The sequence below is a fragment of the Thermobia domestica genome, chromosome 18 (assembly GCF_964235325.1).
Source record: "Thermobia domestica chromosome 18, izTheDome1.hap1.1, whole genome shotgun sequence".
NCBI classification, from domain to species: domain Eukaryota; kingdom Metazoa; phylum Arthropoda; class Insecta; order Zygentoma; family Lepismatidae; genus Thermobia; species Thermobia domestica.
The window spans coordinates 51,235,512-51,256,113 of NC_137471.1; the positions used below are offsets into that span (position 1 = coordinate 51,235,512).

The 20,602-nt window shown below is 36.6% G+C and overlaps 1 protein-coding gene and 1 long non-coding RNA gene across 5 annotated transcripts in view; one reads left to right on the forward strand and one right to left on the reverse strand.

The window, feature by feature from the left end:
- LOC145676051 (uncharacterized) overlaps positions 1-20,602 on the reverse strand; it is a 554,345-nt gene that overhangs the window by 212,193 nt on the left and 321,550 nt on the right. For all 4 annotated transcript variants that reach the window (XM_081746908.1, XM_081746905.1, XM_081746907.1 and 1 more), the window contains one exon: positions 7,653-7,745. In XM_081746908.1, coding sequence (XP_081603034.1) covers positions 7,653-7,745 — 93 coding nt within the window. The remainder of the gene's footprint in view (positions 1-7,652; positions 7,746-20,602) is intronic.
- LOC145676054 (uncharacterized) overlaps positions 1-20,602 on the forward strand; it is a 217,919-nt gene that overhangs the window by 14,499 nt on the left and 182,818 nt on the right. The window lies entirely within an intron of this gene.

Below are 20,602 nucleotides of genomic sequence, written 5' to 3' on the forward strand. Positions count from 1 at the left end.
GACTTTCTCCAGGTTGAAAAGAGACGAATCTTGAACAGACAAGAAATTGACATGATACTCTTCTAACTTCGAAGGCACTTCCGGTGGATTTCTACTCAATGTATCCGCGACAAAATTCAGACTCCCAGGACAATGCTCGAAGACAAGGTCAAACCTTTGTAATTTAAGAAGCATACGAGTCGTCCTAGTATCTAAGTTCTTCATAGAAAAAGAATGAGTGACTGCAGCATTATCCGTATGGATATACGCAGTTCTTCCAAGAATATATTGTGAAAAACGTTCGCACAAAAATAAAACAGAGAGCAATTCCAACTGAAAAGAAGACAATGAAAGTTCGTGAGGTTTAACTCTACGACTAGCGTAGGCGATGACATTTGGATGATCAGACCCATCAGGGTACTGTGCCAGAAAACCAGCCAAATTCTCAGAACAAGCATCCGAATGGATGTGAAATGGCAAATTGAAATCTGGTTCTCCCAACGCAGGTGGATTACTGACGATTTCCCGCAATTTATAAAATAGATCCAAAACTTCAGGAGTGAGTTTGTACTTAACATCCTTCTTAATAAGATCGTACAACGGAGAAGTAAGAGTCGAATAATTGGGAATGAACCGCTGTCGCCATCCCAATAATCCTAGAAATTGACGCATCTTTTTCTTGGTTTTCGGGATGGGATAGCAACGGATTGGCGCATTATGACGTGGGTCAACTTTAACAGTCTGACCACTAATGATATGTCCCAAGAAGTTCACTTCCGTCAGAAGGAAACGACACTTCCGGAAATACAGGGAAAAATTCCCACGTTCAAAAATTTCGAACACACGCTCCAGATGGGCGAAGTGTTCGTCTAGAGAAATGCTAGATATTAAAATATCGTCCAGAAACAAAGTGACAAAATCTTTAGTACTTTGATCGAAGTAACTATGCATGACGCTCTGGAAAATAGCGGGCGCACTCTTGATTCCTTGATGTAAGACCATCATTACGTATTGTCGCCCTTTATAAACAAAACTCGTACAGGGATATGACGAAGGATGGAGACCTACGCCATAATATCCTGACGAACAGTCAAACTTTGAAAAGTATTGCGCTTTCGCTACACGGTTCAATATATCACCTATTGGTTCCACTTGAGCCTTAGGAGCTCGGACACGGTGGTTCAGTAGGCGAAAATCAATTACAGGTCTAACAGCACCAGACGCCTTGCGAACACAATGCATGGGGTTCCGGTACGGTGAGGTCTGTTCACGGGCTATGCCTAATTCAATCCATTTTTGTAATTCTGCCTCAAATTCCATTTCCATGGATTTTGGCACAGAATAACACGGTCCTACGACAGGTTCTTCGTCAGTTAATTCTATCTTGTACAAGGGCGTTCGTATCCTACGAGGATACTCGCAGAAAATATTACGATATCGGAGTAACAAATTAGATAAACGTTGCTTAACGTTAGTATCTAAATCTTCTCGAGATGAGATATAATTCTGAATTTCAGTATCTGAAAGGTTAGATTTAGGAACTATATGCACATCTGACGCAGAAAAGGTAACTGGATTTTCTACTGAAGGAGGAACCTCTAAAATGTTGACATCAGAACACAAAAGTTCGGAAGGAAGCGATTCCCGCTCATCGGATGGCCATTCAATCCTCCCGATCTCAACCTTGTTCGAAGACAAAGCTACTATAAGAATACTAGGTTGATTAGTCGGAATTACGACATGACTACCAACATTATCACGCAATCGGATTTCTTTCCTCTCCCTGTCGATAACAGCTTTGAATTTGTCTAAAAATGGACAACCCAAAATAAGATCTGTTCGAAGATATTTTATAACAAACAATGGAATATCAAACAAATGACCCTGAATATTTAAACTAAATATCTGGACACCTTGAACTGATAATTTCTCTGTACCAGCAAAGGCACCTAACGACAAACCAGTATATAGTCGCAATTTAGCAGATGAAAATTTTAATTTTAACTGCTTCCAAATATTCCAGTCCAAAAGGCATAAATCTGATCCACAGTCAATAGTGCAGGTTAATTGGACTCCGCCAATGTTTCCTTTGACAACAGGGGAAGAAGAAAAATAATAGTCGGGCTTTTCTTTTTCTTCATCCTCCTCAACTACAAAGTTTACGTTAAATGATATGACATTATTACTCTCGTTATTATTTACATCTCCAGACAATGACTCCACCAAGACATTGTAAGTTTTGACATTAGTTTCCGAATCATTATCTACGGGGACTGGAGAAATACAGCAGTCGTTTCCCCCCGTGTTCGGAAAAGACTGCAACCTTAGTTTTCCGAAGTAGATGAAGGTTGATCTTCCCTTGGATTGGAAGATGCTTCATCTCGTCTCCTATCATTATTTTGATATCTTCCGTTACGTCCTCGATTTCTTCCACGATAACGATTTCTACCATTTCCTCGATATCGACTATTATACTGATAATTATTACCATTATTGTTATTGTTATTGTTATTCCTATTTTCAGTTTGAGCATAGCTTAAAAATTCAGTTTGACAGCTACTGTCAACATGTTCTGAATTACGATTAATGATTTTAGCTTGCTTAGCGAATACTTTCTTTGTTGGAGGCCTAACTTCATGCATAGAAGTATCCTCAATCCCAGATAATAACGCTACTTTACTCATTAATTCATCAACACTATTATACTGCTGAACGGACAGCAAACGCATGTCCCTAGGCGGTAAACAATTCAAAATTAATTCCACAAGTTCCGAAGTACTCGGGGTTTCACATATATTATAGTAACTTTCGACTACAAACCAAACGTAATCTAACAATGAAGCAAACTTCGTCTTATCATAGCGCAAAGATTGCAACGACTTCTTCTGTGCACGCTCTATCTGAGGCGAACAATACTGATTCTTAAAAAGACGCATAAAGTCTTGATAAGTTTTGATTTCGGGAGCTACTGAGCTATACCAAGCAAACGCGGCTCGCACCATACAATGTTCTACGACCCGTAGTTTGTCTCCATCAGTAAGTGAATACATACTTAAACATTTCTCAAGATCCCTCAAAAACTTCCTTGGGGCTCCAGGTTTGATATCCCCAGAATACGAAGGAAAAGATTGTAAATCTTTCTGCTTAATCGCAAAAGGCAATGAATGCGGTGCTGTACCACTGAAAGTGGCAACACTGTTTCGCGGTACCGGATTATTCGGCACAATAGCAGTGTGGAAAACACTAGGATCATAACTAGGCTTTAAATAGCTAGTATTAAACACTGGTGGGCTATTCCCAACATGAGAAGTGATCCCCCTCGACATTGACCATGTGACAGTGTCAGTAGTACGAGTGCTATTACTTACATTATTGCTGTAATAAACAGAAGAATTAACATTTGGAAAAACATTTAAAGCACTAGCGATTACTTTAGTTTCAATAGGACTAGCCGGAAACTCATATTTAATATCAGGTTCTGATTGCACAAACACAGGTTTACTCAAATAACTATCAAAACTAGTAACAGACGCATTGCATTCAGCAGACGTACTAACAATAGTATTGACAGGCAAATTATCCCTTGACTCAGAAAACGACACTACAGAATTTTCACTATTACAAGGACGTTTACAGGGGACACCTTCCTTACTCAGGCTCCCACACTCAACTGACGTAAATTTAGGTTTCTGCAATTTATCCACTTTATTAGTTAGGGTTAACACTTCAGAGAAAAGCTTAGATTGACTAGTATTACACCCTTCTAGTTCAATTTTCACTTCCTCATTCTCATTTTCAAGTTTTTTTATTCTATCAAAAACAACCTTTAATGCTTTATAATGAGATTCTGTTTCCTTTTCTATAGAATCAACACGAGATTCCACGGACTCGACACACGACTTAACAGATTCAATACATAACTTATTATTTTCAACTTCCGTTTTCACAGATTCAATACATGACTTATTATTCTCAATATACGATTTATTACTGTCAACCTCCAATTTAATACTATCTAACTGCACTTGCAAATCCTTTTGGTTAACAGTTAACGAACTACAAAGGTTTTCTACACTACCTATTCTTTCATCAATTTTGTTAATTGTAGTGGAGAGGCTATGTACATTTTCAACAATGCACTCTTGAATTCTAGTATTATTAGCGTCGTTACTTTCTTTTATACTTTCTATTTTACTATTAGTATTAGCATTACTTTCTTCTATCTTACTCAATACAAGAGCGAACATTTCAGCAAGTTCACTAACGTGCTCTGTCCCTTTTTCGCTACCTTGCGGGGACTTAGGCGAAGAAAAATGCTTGGGAGGTGATTCGTTCTCACGCTCCGACGCTTCAGGAGAAACATGCACGTCGCATTTAGGACAAACCCAAACAAAAGAATCTGAGCTAACAGCTTCGAAAACACTAGAAGTATCCTTTAACTTAACACAAACAAAATGTGACCATTCGTGACACCTGTCACAAGATATAGCACGTTTCTTATCAGAATCAATTTGTTCCGCGGCAGCAAGAGGTTCGCTACAACAAACACAAATAATATCATCTCCATTAGGAGGAAGATTCCTCGACTCAGCCGACATTCTTACTTACTGACTTATAAGTCTAATAAACATAAACATATGTGAGCTCTATCCAGTATATCTCATCAACACCAACGCGACAGTCCGTATCACTCGTTTCTTCCCGCATGACACGACAAAAATAGTGTAACATTTTAGACAATAAAATAATCCTACAGCTGGGTTCGCCATTTTGAAAAGCGCTATTTACGCTAGTTCGTTTCTATGGCTGGGTAGCTAAACTTGAAAAGCGCTACCTAGCGTCTTATATTACCTTGAATTTGTATCCGTAGCTGACATTAAGGAAACGAAGGAAAAGAAAGAAAAAAAAACATTGGGTCGCCGTTATTCCTTCTTACACTATAATTTATAGACCAGTAAACACAACGCTACTTACTCCAGATTCTTGTACACTACTTGCGTTGTCAATGCTAAGGAAAAGACGAGGAAAAGAAAGAAAAAAAAAGAAATCATTTAGAATAACACCATATATCTTGCATCTCTGTTTATTTAACTTTCCTTGTAATAAACGTATAACAAAAGACTCTGACATTCATGATCGTGGATAGCTAGATTCAGGAAAAAAAATCTTTATATTCCGTTTAAGTTTCTCAAACCTTTTAACGCCAACACCACTCAAAGGTAAATAACAATATGAATTAAGCCACACTGTACTAACAGTAAGAGAGTTGTTTACATTTCTAGACAATAGCACAAAAATCCTTGGTAGGCTACTTCACCAAAGGAAATTTACCAATTACATTACCACTCGTGAACATCTCATTGCAAAGAGAGAGAGAGACCTACGGCTGCGTCAATTAACCTTCCCCCTTTTAGCACATAACTTCTCCACTTCACCCGCATCCAACTGCTGAGAGGGCATTTACCTCGACATTTACTATTAGCAGCGGCGGTAATAACATTAAACTCTGTAGCACATTATGGGGAACACAAAACCAGCCAGTAAAATTAGACTCGACTTCTGACACTCCCCCATTGAAGTACGAGTGGTATCGTACACCCACCGTCTTAACGTGCCTCACTGATCTAGTGAGCAACATCACAATCAAACGTAACAGAACAACTCGAGAATACGAACTTGGGGTGCGGCGACTTAATGCTTAGATCGTAGATTATATAGATATACATATGTATATAGTTATTGATAAACAATACGGAATGCCCGCTGCTAGACAGACGTAAACTAGCCATCGCTAATCAATCTTTAATTTATCAAATAGAATACCTGAGAGAATAGACAATACGGAATGCCTGTTGCTAACATACATGTGCTAGATGGCAGCTAGTAATATATTATACATCTAGACAACTCTAAGAGATGATTTTTATTCAGAGCAAGAGAGAAACGGCTTTGATATCAGACTACCCCTCTGGCGTATGATTCAACTTACTGGATAGAGACTCACTCTCGTTTACGCGGACATATTACGGACAAAACTCATTTCGGACAATATTATGGACATTGTAAACTGACTCGGATAATATATATATGTATATGTATACACCAAGAAAACTGAGAATTATTGAACGTATATTATTGTTTGTTCATAAGTAATCTGTAGTAAGATAATGAACACACGAAGACATTGATACGACGTTAGATATTATATTTAAAACAATTTGGACAACTATAAATGGTGGACAATTTCTTCCGCAACTTCCCGGATGATACCAGTTTCTTCACAAGACGGAATAAAAAGAAATAGACATATTTACCTAGTAGACAGTTACCAAAGCTCACCCGACCGTGGTTTCACTTTACGAATATGGACACTGTGGAAACACTGCGAAACAGCACTCCAGGGTGGCGACCGGTCCTGATGACTCCTCCAACATCTCACCATGTGTACAGCCATAACTTCGGCGTGGATTGATCACACGACGACCCCTCCTGGGTTAATAGCAAAAGCATACGTTCCGCTACTATCTCCACCAGGTAGACAAACAATCACTGCAAAGCTGCTGCAATGTTCATCCTCACAATAGCGACCACAGTTAGACACATTAAATTCCGGAGAGGCAGGCTGGGCTGACAACAAATAATAGGACGAAGTCCCTTGCCAAGAAAATGTAGTAAAGGTGGACGGAAATTCACTACGTCAAGAGAAGGAGGCCATACATCAATCGAGTTCAGTCCCAGAGACAGCACAAAAGGGATTTCTGAACTTCAGCTTTCATCACATTAACAGTTAGGAAATATCTAACCAATCTCAGCCATACTTCAAAACGCACAGGTCGAATATTTGAGTAAGTTCTCTTATGATTCTTGTTTATACCCGCTAGCCTAGCATACCGTTCAACTAAAACAGCTTCTTTAAATATTTATATTAAAGAACAGCCACTCACTGCATAGTTCACTGTAAATTAATATCCAAAATTATGGACAATCGTGCTTCTCACCACACCACGGCCATGTTCGCAGTTCGTAGTACAAAGAAAAAGGTGAACCAGAGGGGGCTCTCCGCAGCCCTCTCACTTCCGGATTGGTCATTCCATACTACGCATCAGAGCGTAGAATGGAAATAACAGATTTTATAACAAAACAAATATAACTAAAGGAGAATAAAATTATATAAACGAGCATTTATATATGCAGATTCATAATAATCCTTCCGTTTTACATGAAACACAAAATTTTAAATTATTTCAAACGATCCGAGCTACTCTCAAAAGCCGCTCAACGCAAACCATAGACATACAAAGAGAAGTAGCAAACTACATCTACACGCACTAGTCCAATTGTCACCCATCTTGAATCCTTCATGAGAGTTGAGAATTGAGAAAATATAATAAGAAATAATATTAACTGAGAGCTGATTGAACATTTCCGCAAATATTCTCTTTGAGAAAATGTAACGCTCAAAGAGGAACGTTACAAAGTGAACTTTGTGGTGGACAAACATCGTGTGCGTGTGTTTTCTCTGGGCTTTCCCGTTTCCTCCCATTCTCTTCATTCCACCATTTCATTCATTTTTCATCATCACCGTCTCCTTTAGCCTAGTTGGCGTAACCATGGGACGTAAAACTCAAAGATTTCATTTCATATAACATTAAAAGTTACTTAGCACCACTTACCTGAAGGGATTTTTGAGCCCTTTTCACAGTTGCAGATAGACTCCTTCTTCCCATCAAATGGACACTGTGAGTTGCAGTCTCCTCCGCTACAACCTTAAAAGAAATAAAGTAGAAGTTAGAATACACTAACCAGATTCAAATTAAAGTTTTCTATATTCTAAACGGTACGGAACACTATTGAATAATAGTAGCCCTACAGAAAAATCCTAACCGTGGACTAAGAAGAAACCAATGCTATAATTACATATATACTACTTCTGTGAGTCTTGTGACTGCTGCCTGTCTCTAATAAATTTGGAGCAGAAACTGAAGAATAGATGTAATATGAAAATGTATTGATGGAACTATTCAAGAACTTCGTGACCCAGAAGACTCAAAAACAATTAGATCCATAAACCCATTAGACTGAGTGATTCGGAAGTACCCGTAACCGAAACATACCCGAATTAACCGGGAGACAACGAAACATCATTATATACATATGTAGAGTTTGAATGGGGTTGCTAATGTAATTGTAACAAATCTCTTATTTCTCTTTCTCACTATAACTCTATAAATTTCTTTTTATCTTCTTGGTGTGTGTTTATGTTGAAACACTACAATCAGGCTTACCAACCATACGATAATGCATCGTCATATACAATAATTTACGTCTTAATGTTATATACAATAATACCTTTGCAATAGTAGGTGAATATACGATAATTTTAGCAAGCACACTTTTTTCGCAGTTTTTGAAAGTACAAATAAATTTTAGATGTGCATTAAGTAATTATGAAACACACACACGGAGGTTTCTAATAGTAATGCCTGCTAAAATGAATCAACAACGATTCGAGAATTGGCAAGTGGCAACCCTGCATTCATGCTTTAAATTCAATTACATTTACGAGGGGTGGAAATATTATTGTTCACAGTAGTATCAATGAGGAGTTTAAAAATGTTGGGGAGAGTGACGCCGATTTGGAGTTCGGAACTGAAGATTACTAGATACGTTTATTATATATTATTGCTATTATTAATAGAATTATACTTATTTCTACAATTATCATGTACTTAACGAATATACGATATTTTTTGTAATATACAATAATTTTAAAGACGAAAGTCGATAATTTTGTTTTCTCAGGTTGGCAACTCTGACTACAATGAAGGATAACTTCAAGTTCAAACTTGGTGTGTAAAATGTGAGAGATACTACTGAGCCCAAACAGCGCTTTCTTTGTATTCTCTATATGAAAAATCACTATATTATTTAGTCTCCTTTAGCTTAACCGGCATACCTGAGGAACGTAAAACTGAAACATTTCATTTCATTTGTCATCTTTAAAATGGCCGTATCTGGAAATCTCTAAAGGTTTGAGTAATGGAATTTTGTATATAGACTTCTCATTTAAAACAATTAGACAAAATTTTCAGATTTTTTAAAAAATATGTAACCTAGGAGGGAAGAAAAGAGGTGAAAGGAAAATGGGTGGGAACCATAATTGTTATAATAAAATGTCCATATCTCGAAATCTCTTAAAGTTTGATACATAAAATTCAATGTTTGGATTTCTTATTTAAAATAGTTAGGACACGTTTCGCCGTTTTAATATCTATCTATCTATCTATCTATCTATCTATCTATCTATCTATCTATCTATATATATATATATATATATATATATATATATATATATATATATATATATATATATATATATAATGTGTGTGTGTGTCCTAGAAGGGCAGAAAGTAGGCGAGGCGGGAAGAAGGAAGACTGGGGATACAATTATTATAATTGGATCTTCATATCTGGAAATTCGATAAGATTAGAGACATGAAATTTGGTATTAAGATTGTTCATTTAAAAGAATTTAAGACGTGTTTCAACTTTTTTTGATATTTTCCCTGGAAGGGACGGGAAAAAGCAGGTAGAAAAAAGTAGGAGTTGCGACAATTGTTAAAATAAGATGGCCATATCTCAAAATCCGTTAAGGTCAGGGACATGAAATTTAGACTTTTTATTTAAAATAATTAAAGGCGTGTTTAAACTTCTTTCGATGTTTCCGTTAGAAGGAAAGAAAAAGGCTTATCATTGTTATAATAAGATTACCATAGTCAAAATTTCTTAAGATGAGAGGTATTTTAGGAATATAAGAAGTGCGAAGCCATTGGCCGATGACGAGATCTGAGGGCGAAGTTTCTAGCTAGCCGAAGACCAGTGTCAGTATAAAAACTCATGTGCAGTTTTCGAGGAAATTGTGAAAAAAATTGTAAACCCAAAAATAGATGGTATACAAGAACGACGTCACCCATCAAGGTTAAACTGATAGCAAAGTTGACCCTCATCAATCTCTTCTTTACGACGCTAGCAAGATGAGGTTAATGGGATAAAGTTCAAAATTTCCGTTAACTCTTAAACTGTAATTTCTGTTGAACTATTATCCAAAGATAAGTGGGATAGCGTAAAGTGGATTTTCAGTTTAGTGCCCCTTTCAGCCCAGTTCACATGAACTCCCACCGGGAATCAAACCTAGGTTTCCCACGTCTTTGCTATACACATAGCTACGAGGAAGCTCTGTCCAAAGATGAGATACAGGTACATGCGAGTCGATAGATTACATCAAGCTGAACAAAATGACATACTTGAGTATAAGCTTTCATGCGTAGGTCTTGAGTAAAACAAATTTTTACAAGTTTGAGTAAAACAAATTTTTACATGTTTGAGTAAAACAAATTTTTACATGCTTGAGTAAAACAAATTTTTACATGTTTGAGTAAAACAAATTTTTACGTGCTTGAGTAAAACTAATTTTTACATGTTTGAGTAAAACAAATTTTTATATGCTTGATTAAAACTAATTTTTACATGCTTGAGTAAAACAAATTTTTACGTGCTTGAATAAAACAAACTTTTATATGCTTGAGTTAAACAAATGTTGACGTGCCTTGAGTTAAACAAATTTTTACATGCTTGAGTTAAACAAATGTTTACGTGCTTGAGTTAAACAAATTTTTACATGCTTGAAAAAATACTTTTACATGTTTGAGTAAAACAAATGTTTAGGTGCTTGAGTTAAATAAATGTTTACATGCTTGAATAAAATAAACTTTTACATGCTTGAGTAAAACAAATTTTTACATACTTGAGTAAAACAAATTTTTATGTGCTTGAGTAAAACAAATTTTTACGTGCTTGAGTAAAACAAATTTTTACATGCTTGAGTAAAAGAAATGTTTACATGCTTGAGTAAAAGAAATGTTTATATGCTTGAGTAAAACACATTTTTACATGTTTCAGTAAAACAATTTTTTTCATGTTTGAGTAAAACAAATTTTTACATGGTTGAGTAAAACAAATGTTCACATGCTTGAGTTAAACAAATTTTTACATGCTTGAGTAAAACAATTTTTTACGTGCTCGAGTAAAATAAATTTTTACATACTTGAGTACAACAATTCTTTTACATGCGTGCTTGAGTAAAATAAAAATTTTACATGTTTGAGTAAAACAAACTGGCATGCTTGAGTGTAAATTCTCATGCGTAGGTCTTGAGTAAAATAAGTTTTTAAGGCGCTGAAAAGTCTGTCGTGTGTTAGAATCTGATGCAATCGATGGCTTTATTCTGCTGGAACAGATTATTTATTTACATACGTACTGCATATGAAAACAAACTGTACACAATTAACTATCAGATTGCATCTTATTATTGTTTCCATTTCTCTTAACCATGACGGATATTTTATCGTACGTCCTCGGAAACATAAAATGGTCCATTCTTATCTTGTGTATGCTTGTTTCTTTTGGTGAGTTTGGAAACACTACTTCAAAGCCAAAAGCGAGAAGAGAATAATATCCCTTCTTTAGATTTTTCTTTGACTTTCAAAAAGAGTATAAGGGAAACATTTCTGAACTAAAAAGTTTTTTGCGTGGTCATTTCCATGTCGTGTGGCAACACCACCTACTACATGAATTATTTAACCCAAAGGAATAATCAGTCCAGCGTTAACGGCTACGCTCATTAGTATACAAAGGAAGGAAGAAACCAGAGCCTGTTGCTGGGTGATGCTTTGTCGTTTGGTGGTGGCAAAAACCAGTGGGAAACCGTCGTTAAGGAAATATCTCCACGCAGAAAATAAAGACAACAAAATCCTATTCTAAGGATTAAGTTTCAAAAAAGGAATTCAATACAAGAAAACTCCATTGTACCAAATGTGATACTTCTTATAACTTTCCTAGCATTAGTGATGCTAACGATCAAATGGCCTGTATCAATTCAGACCCATAGCTTCGAGATGCCCAAGGGAGCTCAACTCCCTGTTTCTATCTTCAACCCTCTCCTCCCTGAAAATAAGTAGGAAAGTAATTCTTATATCCTATTTTGATGCTAGAAACAAATAAATAAATAAATAAATAAATAAAAATAAATCCAACTTGGTTGTGAAGCGGAGTAGAGAACTCAATTTTAAAGTATAGTATTTCAGGTTCAGTGTTTCCCCTAGAGAAGGAGATATTCTCTTCTTCTTCTTTTTTTAACTTGACTGCTCTTTTACCGTGGTAATTTGTAACATTGAGTTGACAACGGTTTCTTGCGCTCCTCGTTGATGAATAGATTTAGACATTTTTTTATTTTTTAATAGGATCCTTTCCTCGAACTCAACATAATAGAACTAATAATAACAAGGTTGAATCGTTCGTGAGGGTAATACTGAAATTACCGTTACTTCTTAAGCTATTGTTCCCCTTTATAAATCACCATTCTGGTTTATAAATAATATGAGCAAATTACATAAGAGTACATCGTATGTTGGAATCAGTCCTCTAGAATAAAAATACGGCAACCTCAAAAAATCGTTATTGATAGTCAGTCTTGTAGAAACTGAGAGGGGGCGCGGTGGCTCAGTGGTAGAGCGTTCACCTCTGGTGCTTGGGGTCCCGGGTTCGATCCCAGCCCCCGCCAAGTGAACTTTGTGGTGGACAAACACCGTGCTCGTGGGTTTTCTCCCTGACATGAACATAAGATCTCTAAAAAAATCGGCAATGAGTATCGGATTCTTATATTGCAAGGTTTTTACACTCTTCACCATGGTGTCTTTTGCAGTTCGGAAATAGATATTTTTTTCTCGAAGAAGTTGCCCTGAACCTAAATTATTACAACTTAATTCCAAATTTCATTTTCCGCCGAAAAAAAAAAGCATTTACGACAGGGACACTCGATCGGAAAGGTGTAAAAGCCTAGCTATCCTGAGTGACGTTTTCCCGGGTTTTCTTCTTTCACATCCGGCAAATCCTAGAACCAGGTTGACGTAGTTTCCTTCTTTCCCTTTTAGTTCTTCCTTCCCCATTTTATCGCACAGAGTGATCGTCGAAACATGTCATCCCTAAAATGACTATAGACGTCGAAAGCTCAGAAATATAATTTCTAATTCCTAAATTTTATTTATAAAAACTCGTGATCGATTCTTTCATTTTGAGGCTCTACAATATACTAAGAGGAAGGAGATATTCCAAAGTACAAAAAAGTGAATGCTCTGCATATTCAGTGGTGGTAGAGATCACCACGTCAGTTGAGTTACGATTTTTGCTCTTGGGATCAGCAGTGTCAGGGTCTTACTTCTGAGACTGTTTGCTCCGGACTGGTTACTCAGACAGAGTCGGTGACCTGGACAGACCGAGTTACCTGATTATCTCGAAGTAGTCGAAATAATATAAACTCTACAACATTACTATAGAATTTTATAGTAGATTACAGATTTCGAGTAATCGAGCTCAAATAGTCACGTGTTCGATTCCTGGTATGACATTTAACACATTCAGCGCCATGTGTATCTAAATTGATACACATAGATTTTCCTTCCGCGTGTATCATTTTACATACCCAGTCGAGACTCCATCTCGATTGAGGGTCAAAGCAAAAACATCAGGTTTACCCTCTCGGGCCAAGTTGATCTTGAGAAAGGTAGTCAATTGTTGTGCCTGTTAACAATTACTTTTTGTCTCAAAACGTTATAGAAACCAGGAAGGAAAACCAATGTGTATCAATTCCAATACACACGGCCTGAACGTATTACCTTTTGAAAGTACATCTTGGAGGGGAGACCAGCAGCATTTTCCTTGCGCTCATTGTGTAAATAATCAAAAAATTACCATAACTCGAGCCTTTCAAGTATAACTTCATGTTTCTTGTCTCACATACTGGTTAAAAAAAAAAAAAAACAGTTGTATCGAAAACAAGCTGTACAAAAACAGTTAACAAAATACGTTTGAACTCTGCGGCATTAATCATATTCTACACAACAAGTTTTACTTGCTCACTTGGTTGGTACCACTAAAAAATGACACGTTGTTTTCTGATCCTCACGCCCATATACTGCGATACATCTTGAAGTTATCCGTCAGTGCAGTGCTTTGACACAGACGAACACTACAAAAGACTGAGAACTCTCCCTCCTGGTCTAATAGCTAGTGTGCATGCCATTACTGAACGGGCGTATTGGGTTCAATTGTTGGTACAAGAGCACTGAAAATTAAACACAATAGGATGGTTCGGATTCTATCTTAAACTGTGGATCCACGTCACATACAGCCTCAGTGCTGAAATGGAGGTTAAACTTTAACAAATTTTAACAGTCCAACTCAACGAACAACAGAGAGAGAATGATAGAAGTAGTGAAAACAGAGAGAGAGAGAGAGAGAGAGAGAGAGAAAGAAAGAGAGAGACGAGGAAGAATTTTGCCTCGTGCAGGAGCGTCATATTTACCGGTACTCTTTTTATGTATAACAATATTTCCTTGCCTCTGGCTGGGTTATATCGGTTGTGTGCGTATCATCCCGGGTCTGGAGAGTCGTGGGCAGGGCCAGCTCTACAATATATGCAACACGTGCATTTGCTCGAGCCGTCAAAATCTGTCATAACTATATTATTTAAAATAAATATTTCTTGTTGGAAACAGACTTCATGGTGATGCTGGTTAATTTTACGAAGCTGGCCTTTTATTTGAATACTCATTCATTTATTTAGGTCCCATAGTTTAGGGTCCCATGGAGAGTGCTAAAGCAATGGTCAAACAAATCCCAGCATGAATTGCTTGATTGTTGTGAAATAGATACAAGAACTCCATTTTCGAACAGTAACGAACACCTGTTCCATTTAGTTAGTTATCTCAGTTTTGATATGAAAACTAGTCTTGTCTTTTGTCACAAACAAGTTTTATATTATTGAAGGTAGAAACAAGTTTCTTTTTTTATTTTCTAACAGATGTAGAAGGGAAATCAAGAAATAAAGATAAAAGAACTAGTTGTACTGGGGTTGCAAACTGATATATTGAGACTGAAGCTCAATATTGAATTATATATATATATATATATATATATATATATATATATATATATATATATATATATATATATATATATATATATATATATATATATATATATATATATATAACCATCTTCCCTCTGCAGGTGTGTTTGCTTTATCTTTCACTAACATAAAATATTATTATTTTTAAAAAACAGACACGATGAGATTTTATTTGTAGTGTTTAGGCCTTTCTGAGTGCGCGTGCACTTTTCCTCCCCTTCGTTGTTCATGGCGAAGTAGCATATGTAAAATCCTGGCTTTTAAGGTTTGTTGTTTCTGAGGGGAAAAAAGGGGAAGTAAATGATGCAATTGCACGGGGTGGCGAATTGCCTAAGGCCTAGCGGTCATGGGTCTGACTGCATTCAGAGCACAGATCATAACGTTTGTGACATGTTTTACCATTACTACATACCAGCTGACTATGTTAGGGTCCTTAAACCCCCCTAATGCTAAGTAGGTAAAAACATTACGTCCTTATCTGATACTGAATAACATCGAGTGATTAAAGCCTCTTCCCGTTAGTTTAGTAACTAGCACGTGTTCCTTTGGTGCATGTGGTCCTGGGTTCGATTCCCGATGGGAAAACATAATAAAATGTAAACCAATTATGGTGGTTCGAATTCCACTCTAAATTGTAGGTCTATGTCTCACATAGCCTCGCAGCTGAAAAAGAATGGTAAATTTGAACAAATAATGGGGCCACGGGGCCCGAATGGTAGAGTATTTACCTCTGGTACGTGGAGACCCTGGTTCGATTCCCACTCACACCAATTGAACTTTGTGGTGGACAAACACCTTGTGTATGTTTTTTCTCGGGGTTCTCCCGCTTCCTCTCACTTTCTTCCTTCCACCATTTCATTTATTTCTCATCATCACCATCTCCTTTAACCTAGCCGGTATACGCGTAGGACGTTCAACTGAGAGATTTAATTTCACTTAATTTTTGAACAATCAAATAACAAAACTATTAAATGATTACGAAAACGTTAAATGAACATTCTTATTGATAATATGATGCAAGTGTTACGACGTTGTAGATGATCTTGTGTACCTAGATTCGATCATTCTAATGGGTGGGAAAGCTGCAGCGTAAGCCAACACTCACAATTAAATGTTTATGTATACTGATGGTCAGAAGAAACTTAAAACGAAGTTCAGTTTGCTTTGTATAACTGTTTTATGCTTCAATTTAGCATGTGCTGTATTTTAGTACAATCATAAAATGTGTAATGTTTCAAAAGTTCAATGCATTTTTATATCTCACAGATGCCCGTTGGCCCAATTAAGGGCAAAATTAGTTTCTGCTTTCGAATTCCAAGGGAAAAATTCCATGGTGCAAGATCCGGCGCAGTCAAATGACAAGAAATGAAATCTTTTTTAAGTTTTACGTCCCACGATTATGTTGGCTAGGCTAAAGGAGACGGTGATGATGAGAAATGAATGAATTGATGGAATGAAGACAGTGAGAGGAAACGGGATAACTCCGAAAAACCCACGCACACGATGTTTGTCCACCACAAAGCTCATTTGGTGCGAGCTGGGATCGAACCATTGGTCCCATGCACCAGAGGTGAACGCTCTAACACTAAGCCGCCGCGGCCCTGATCCGGTACAGGCATGAAAAAAAATATATTTTAGAAAATGAAATCTTGCGTTCTTCCAATGAACGTAAACGAGCTGTGCATAAGACAGCTCCATCTTTGATCATATCAGAACCATAGGTTATAGCCATGAAACGCAGTGAACAGTTGTTTTATTTAAGTACGAAATTCCAATACTCCTTTACGAGTACTCCGTAGAACAGATAGCTTACAATGTTAGCAAGTGCTTTTACTGTATATATTATTTTGTGTAAGACTCCTGTAGTTTTATCCAAGTGTAGCGTACATACATCAGTAATTTATCACATTTCACACTGCATTGCTCATCCCATATACTGTAACTATATGTATATACATGTCTTTACCTTAAAAGCATGAGAACTAAAGGAGCAATTTCTTTTACATAAAATATTTATACCCAGAGCCGTAGAGTGCAATGATCCTTATTGAAAAATAGCTTAGGCTGAGACTTTTTTTTTTTTTTTAAGTTCTTGATGGAATAGGTGATATTTTCGGTAGTATCCTTTCAAATGAAAATGTTTCAATCAGTTGTGAAAGAATGCTTTTTCTTTGTAACGAAAGCAATTTTCCTTACAGTAAATAGCTTTCATTTTTAAGTTTTTCTCTCAGAGAAACCGAGATACATGGAATAGCTTGCCGAGGACTTTTATAGACTCATTTATATTGATTAACAGTGATGTTTGTAGTTCAAGCCATCTTTTTTTATTTTTTATTTTTTTTTCAAGAATATAATGAATTGCTTGCCTTGATATGGTACGAACTTGTCTTCCTTGTGCTATAAAATCATGTTTTGTGGTAAATTAGTGGCGGCTTTTATGATACAAAATTTCGACATATACGTATGTATGAAAAGCTCGGAGGAAAATGATGGTAAGCGGTATTTTCTTACTTTTGAGTAAATTGGAAAAGGAAGTTCAACCTTTCCATTGCAATGCATTGTCACGTACTAAATACGCTTTTCCTGTAGTTTTCCGAAATTTAACTACCTATATGTTGTTCTGAGAACTAATCTCAACCCATTTCAGCTAATAACTCAATCCGATGGAGGTGGCACTTAGTCCAAACAGCTCATATATACAGAGCAATCGGAAAATACCAAACTCGAAATCTATATACAGTATTTGTTTTTAAATAAATTTTCACACTGTGCCAGAATGCAGTAATACCAGTCAGAAGTGGTGTTTTGAATGCAAAGCTACATAATAGATGGCATTAAGGGTTAGTGCTAGTAGTCGTGGCGGAAAAATATACGTCCACTGTGATGATCTTTTCAATCACGTTTATTGGAAGGATGAGTTTATTTCTAGAAGAGTATGTTTTTGTTGGAGGCGTATTTCGAAACGAAATCATACAGTGTAGCCAAAGATCAATTTCCGAATAGTTCGTGAACAAGAGGATAGGGCAGAAACTGTGACACAATTAATAGCAGGCAAAACAATAGTATATCTAAGCACAATTTAGTGTACACTGTTAGATATGGATTTCAGTAATCGACGTTCTACGCATGTGCCAATGTAACCGCACAGTATCATCGATAACAACTGGAATGGGCATGAGTTCATCGTCATTGGACCTCAAAACGATGCCACAATATTACATGGTCCAATGAATCAGGATGTTGCCTTCATTAATTCGATGGTTTGGTCCGAATCCGTCGTCTTCCAGGTGAGATGTACACTCATGCCCAAAATTATTGTCGCATGTCTATAAATATATTGTTGTAGGAATGTAATTTGATAACGAATTCACCCGGTATTTCTTATAATGTTAGTATGTGTATAATCGGAACATGTGTGTGGTAAATTTCATGTCAAAAGAGCAGTAAATAAGAACAGTAAAAAGAAAATAAAATCTTCTTGTCCATTTAGCAACATTTTGTTTTACTCATTATAATTTTCGTGTTTGTAATTTTTTTCCCTATGAAATTTACCACAAATATACATTTCTCCATTATACACATAGTATCAGTATTAAAACTACCCTGCAAAAATCATTATCAAATTATATTCTTACAAGAAGACAGTTATAGATATGCGACAATCGTTTTGGACATGATTGTGCATAGTAGGCCGATGAAAGCCTTGTGATGGTTCCATTTTGACTTGAGAAACTTTCACATGGTCATTCATCGCTCCAAGTAGTGCATGCGGAGGACACCGTGACAGCAGCACGTCATTGTTAATCATGTACATCCATTCAATTCGGCCATATTTCCTGCTGGCTATTGCATCTTTCAGCAGGACAACAATCCTTGTCAGAAGGCCAACTTTGTATTTAGTGATTCGAGGGGCACAGCGGTGAATTTCAACTCCTGCAATGGTCTCCAAACTCACCCTATCTAAACCCAATTCAATACCTTTGGTATGTCATTGATCGTCAAATCCGAGCTCATCGCGGAATTTACTAAAATTAAGTAACTTGTATAAGCAGATGTGGTGCACCATGCCTACAGCTACCTACAAAGCCGTCATTGCTTTATATACCAAACCGTATTACTACTGTCCTGCGAACCAAAGGTAGACTTACATATATTAGGTAAGTGGTCATAATGTTTTCACTGGTCAGTGAATATCATCTGCACAGTAAATAACTTTAAGCCTTCTTAACTAGTTTCATATTTATTTATGTATCTTTTTTTATTTTGTCACTTCTTTTCTTAGACGATTTTGGTACAATAACATCATACTTCCTACCAATTTAAGGAGAAATGTTCTGAATTTAATCAATGAAATACGTATCTACTAATAACAGAAAGAGTAAAATCAATGTAATAATCTATGGAACACAATCTAACAGTACTTCAGGAGATTTCTGCTGAATGTTCAATGTCTGATCGTTAAATCTTTTCCAACAAAAGTCATCCAATTACTGCAAGGTGCTTCAGAACTGTTTTCAGTTGAAGAAGTAAGGAGACAAGATGATTAAGTTGAGAGGTCTTGAATTTGATTCTTGTCTACAGCACAAACCACAAGAGAAGGCACCTGTGGTCCATGCAATCTCAGTCTTTCTCACAACGCACAGAATATTTTAAATAGATTAAGTCTACCCTGCACTCACACATACATACACCAGAATTCCCCGTCTAGCTTTCAGCAATGAATATTCAGAAGGCCCAAAGATTGTTTTCAACTCTATCGTACTCCTCCTCATAAAATTCACAGAAAACATTAATTACGCATGCAATGCGAATGTATTTAGGAGATAATTGAACAGTTGATGTCTTTAGAAAGCAATTTTTGTAATATTGATAAAGTCGAAAGTTAAAAAAAAAAAAAAACCTTTAGAAATGGGCAGTACACGAAGTTCAATTGCACTGTCAATTCTATAAACGTATCTTGTCATGTCTTGTTTCAAAAGTGTGTTCCAAGACTTCCGTCTTCTGTCATCAGTGACTATAGCTGCAATATTACCAATAACTCTCAATATATTGAATTGATTGAAGATAGGCTACATGACCAATTCTTGTATGTGTGGCAATGAATCTCGTGGTTCTGAAGTCATGGATTAATTGCTTGCTTTGTAGGTAAATGTTCCTTGCAGCACTGAGGCTATATGACACGTGTTTAACGTGGAATCTGAACCATATCAGCACTCATTAAGAATTGAAGTTGGTCCTCCTACGCAGAGGGGGCGTATCGTAATTGTATAGTCGCCATACAGTAAAATACCGAGCGAAGTAGCTCAAGTGGTAGAGCATTGGCTTCGCATTCGGGAGGTCGTGGGTTTGAATCCCGCTGCCGACCATCCTGACTGAGGTTTTCCAGGGTTTCCCTCAGTCCTACCAGGCAAATGCCGGGATGGTACCTACTAAACAGGCCCTGGCCGATACCTTCCCAAATCCTTTCCATTGTTATTGTTGTTGGATATCCAGTGTAAAATGGCCTCGGAGCTGTATCTGGTGATTGTTAAATAAATAAATAAAAAAATAATTAATGTTTCTAGCATGGTAATACATAAATTACACAATACAGTGACA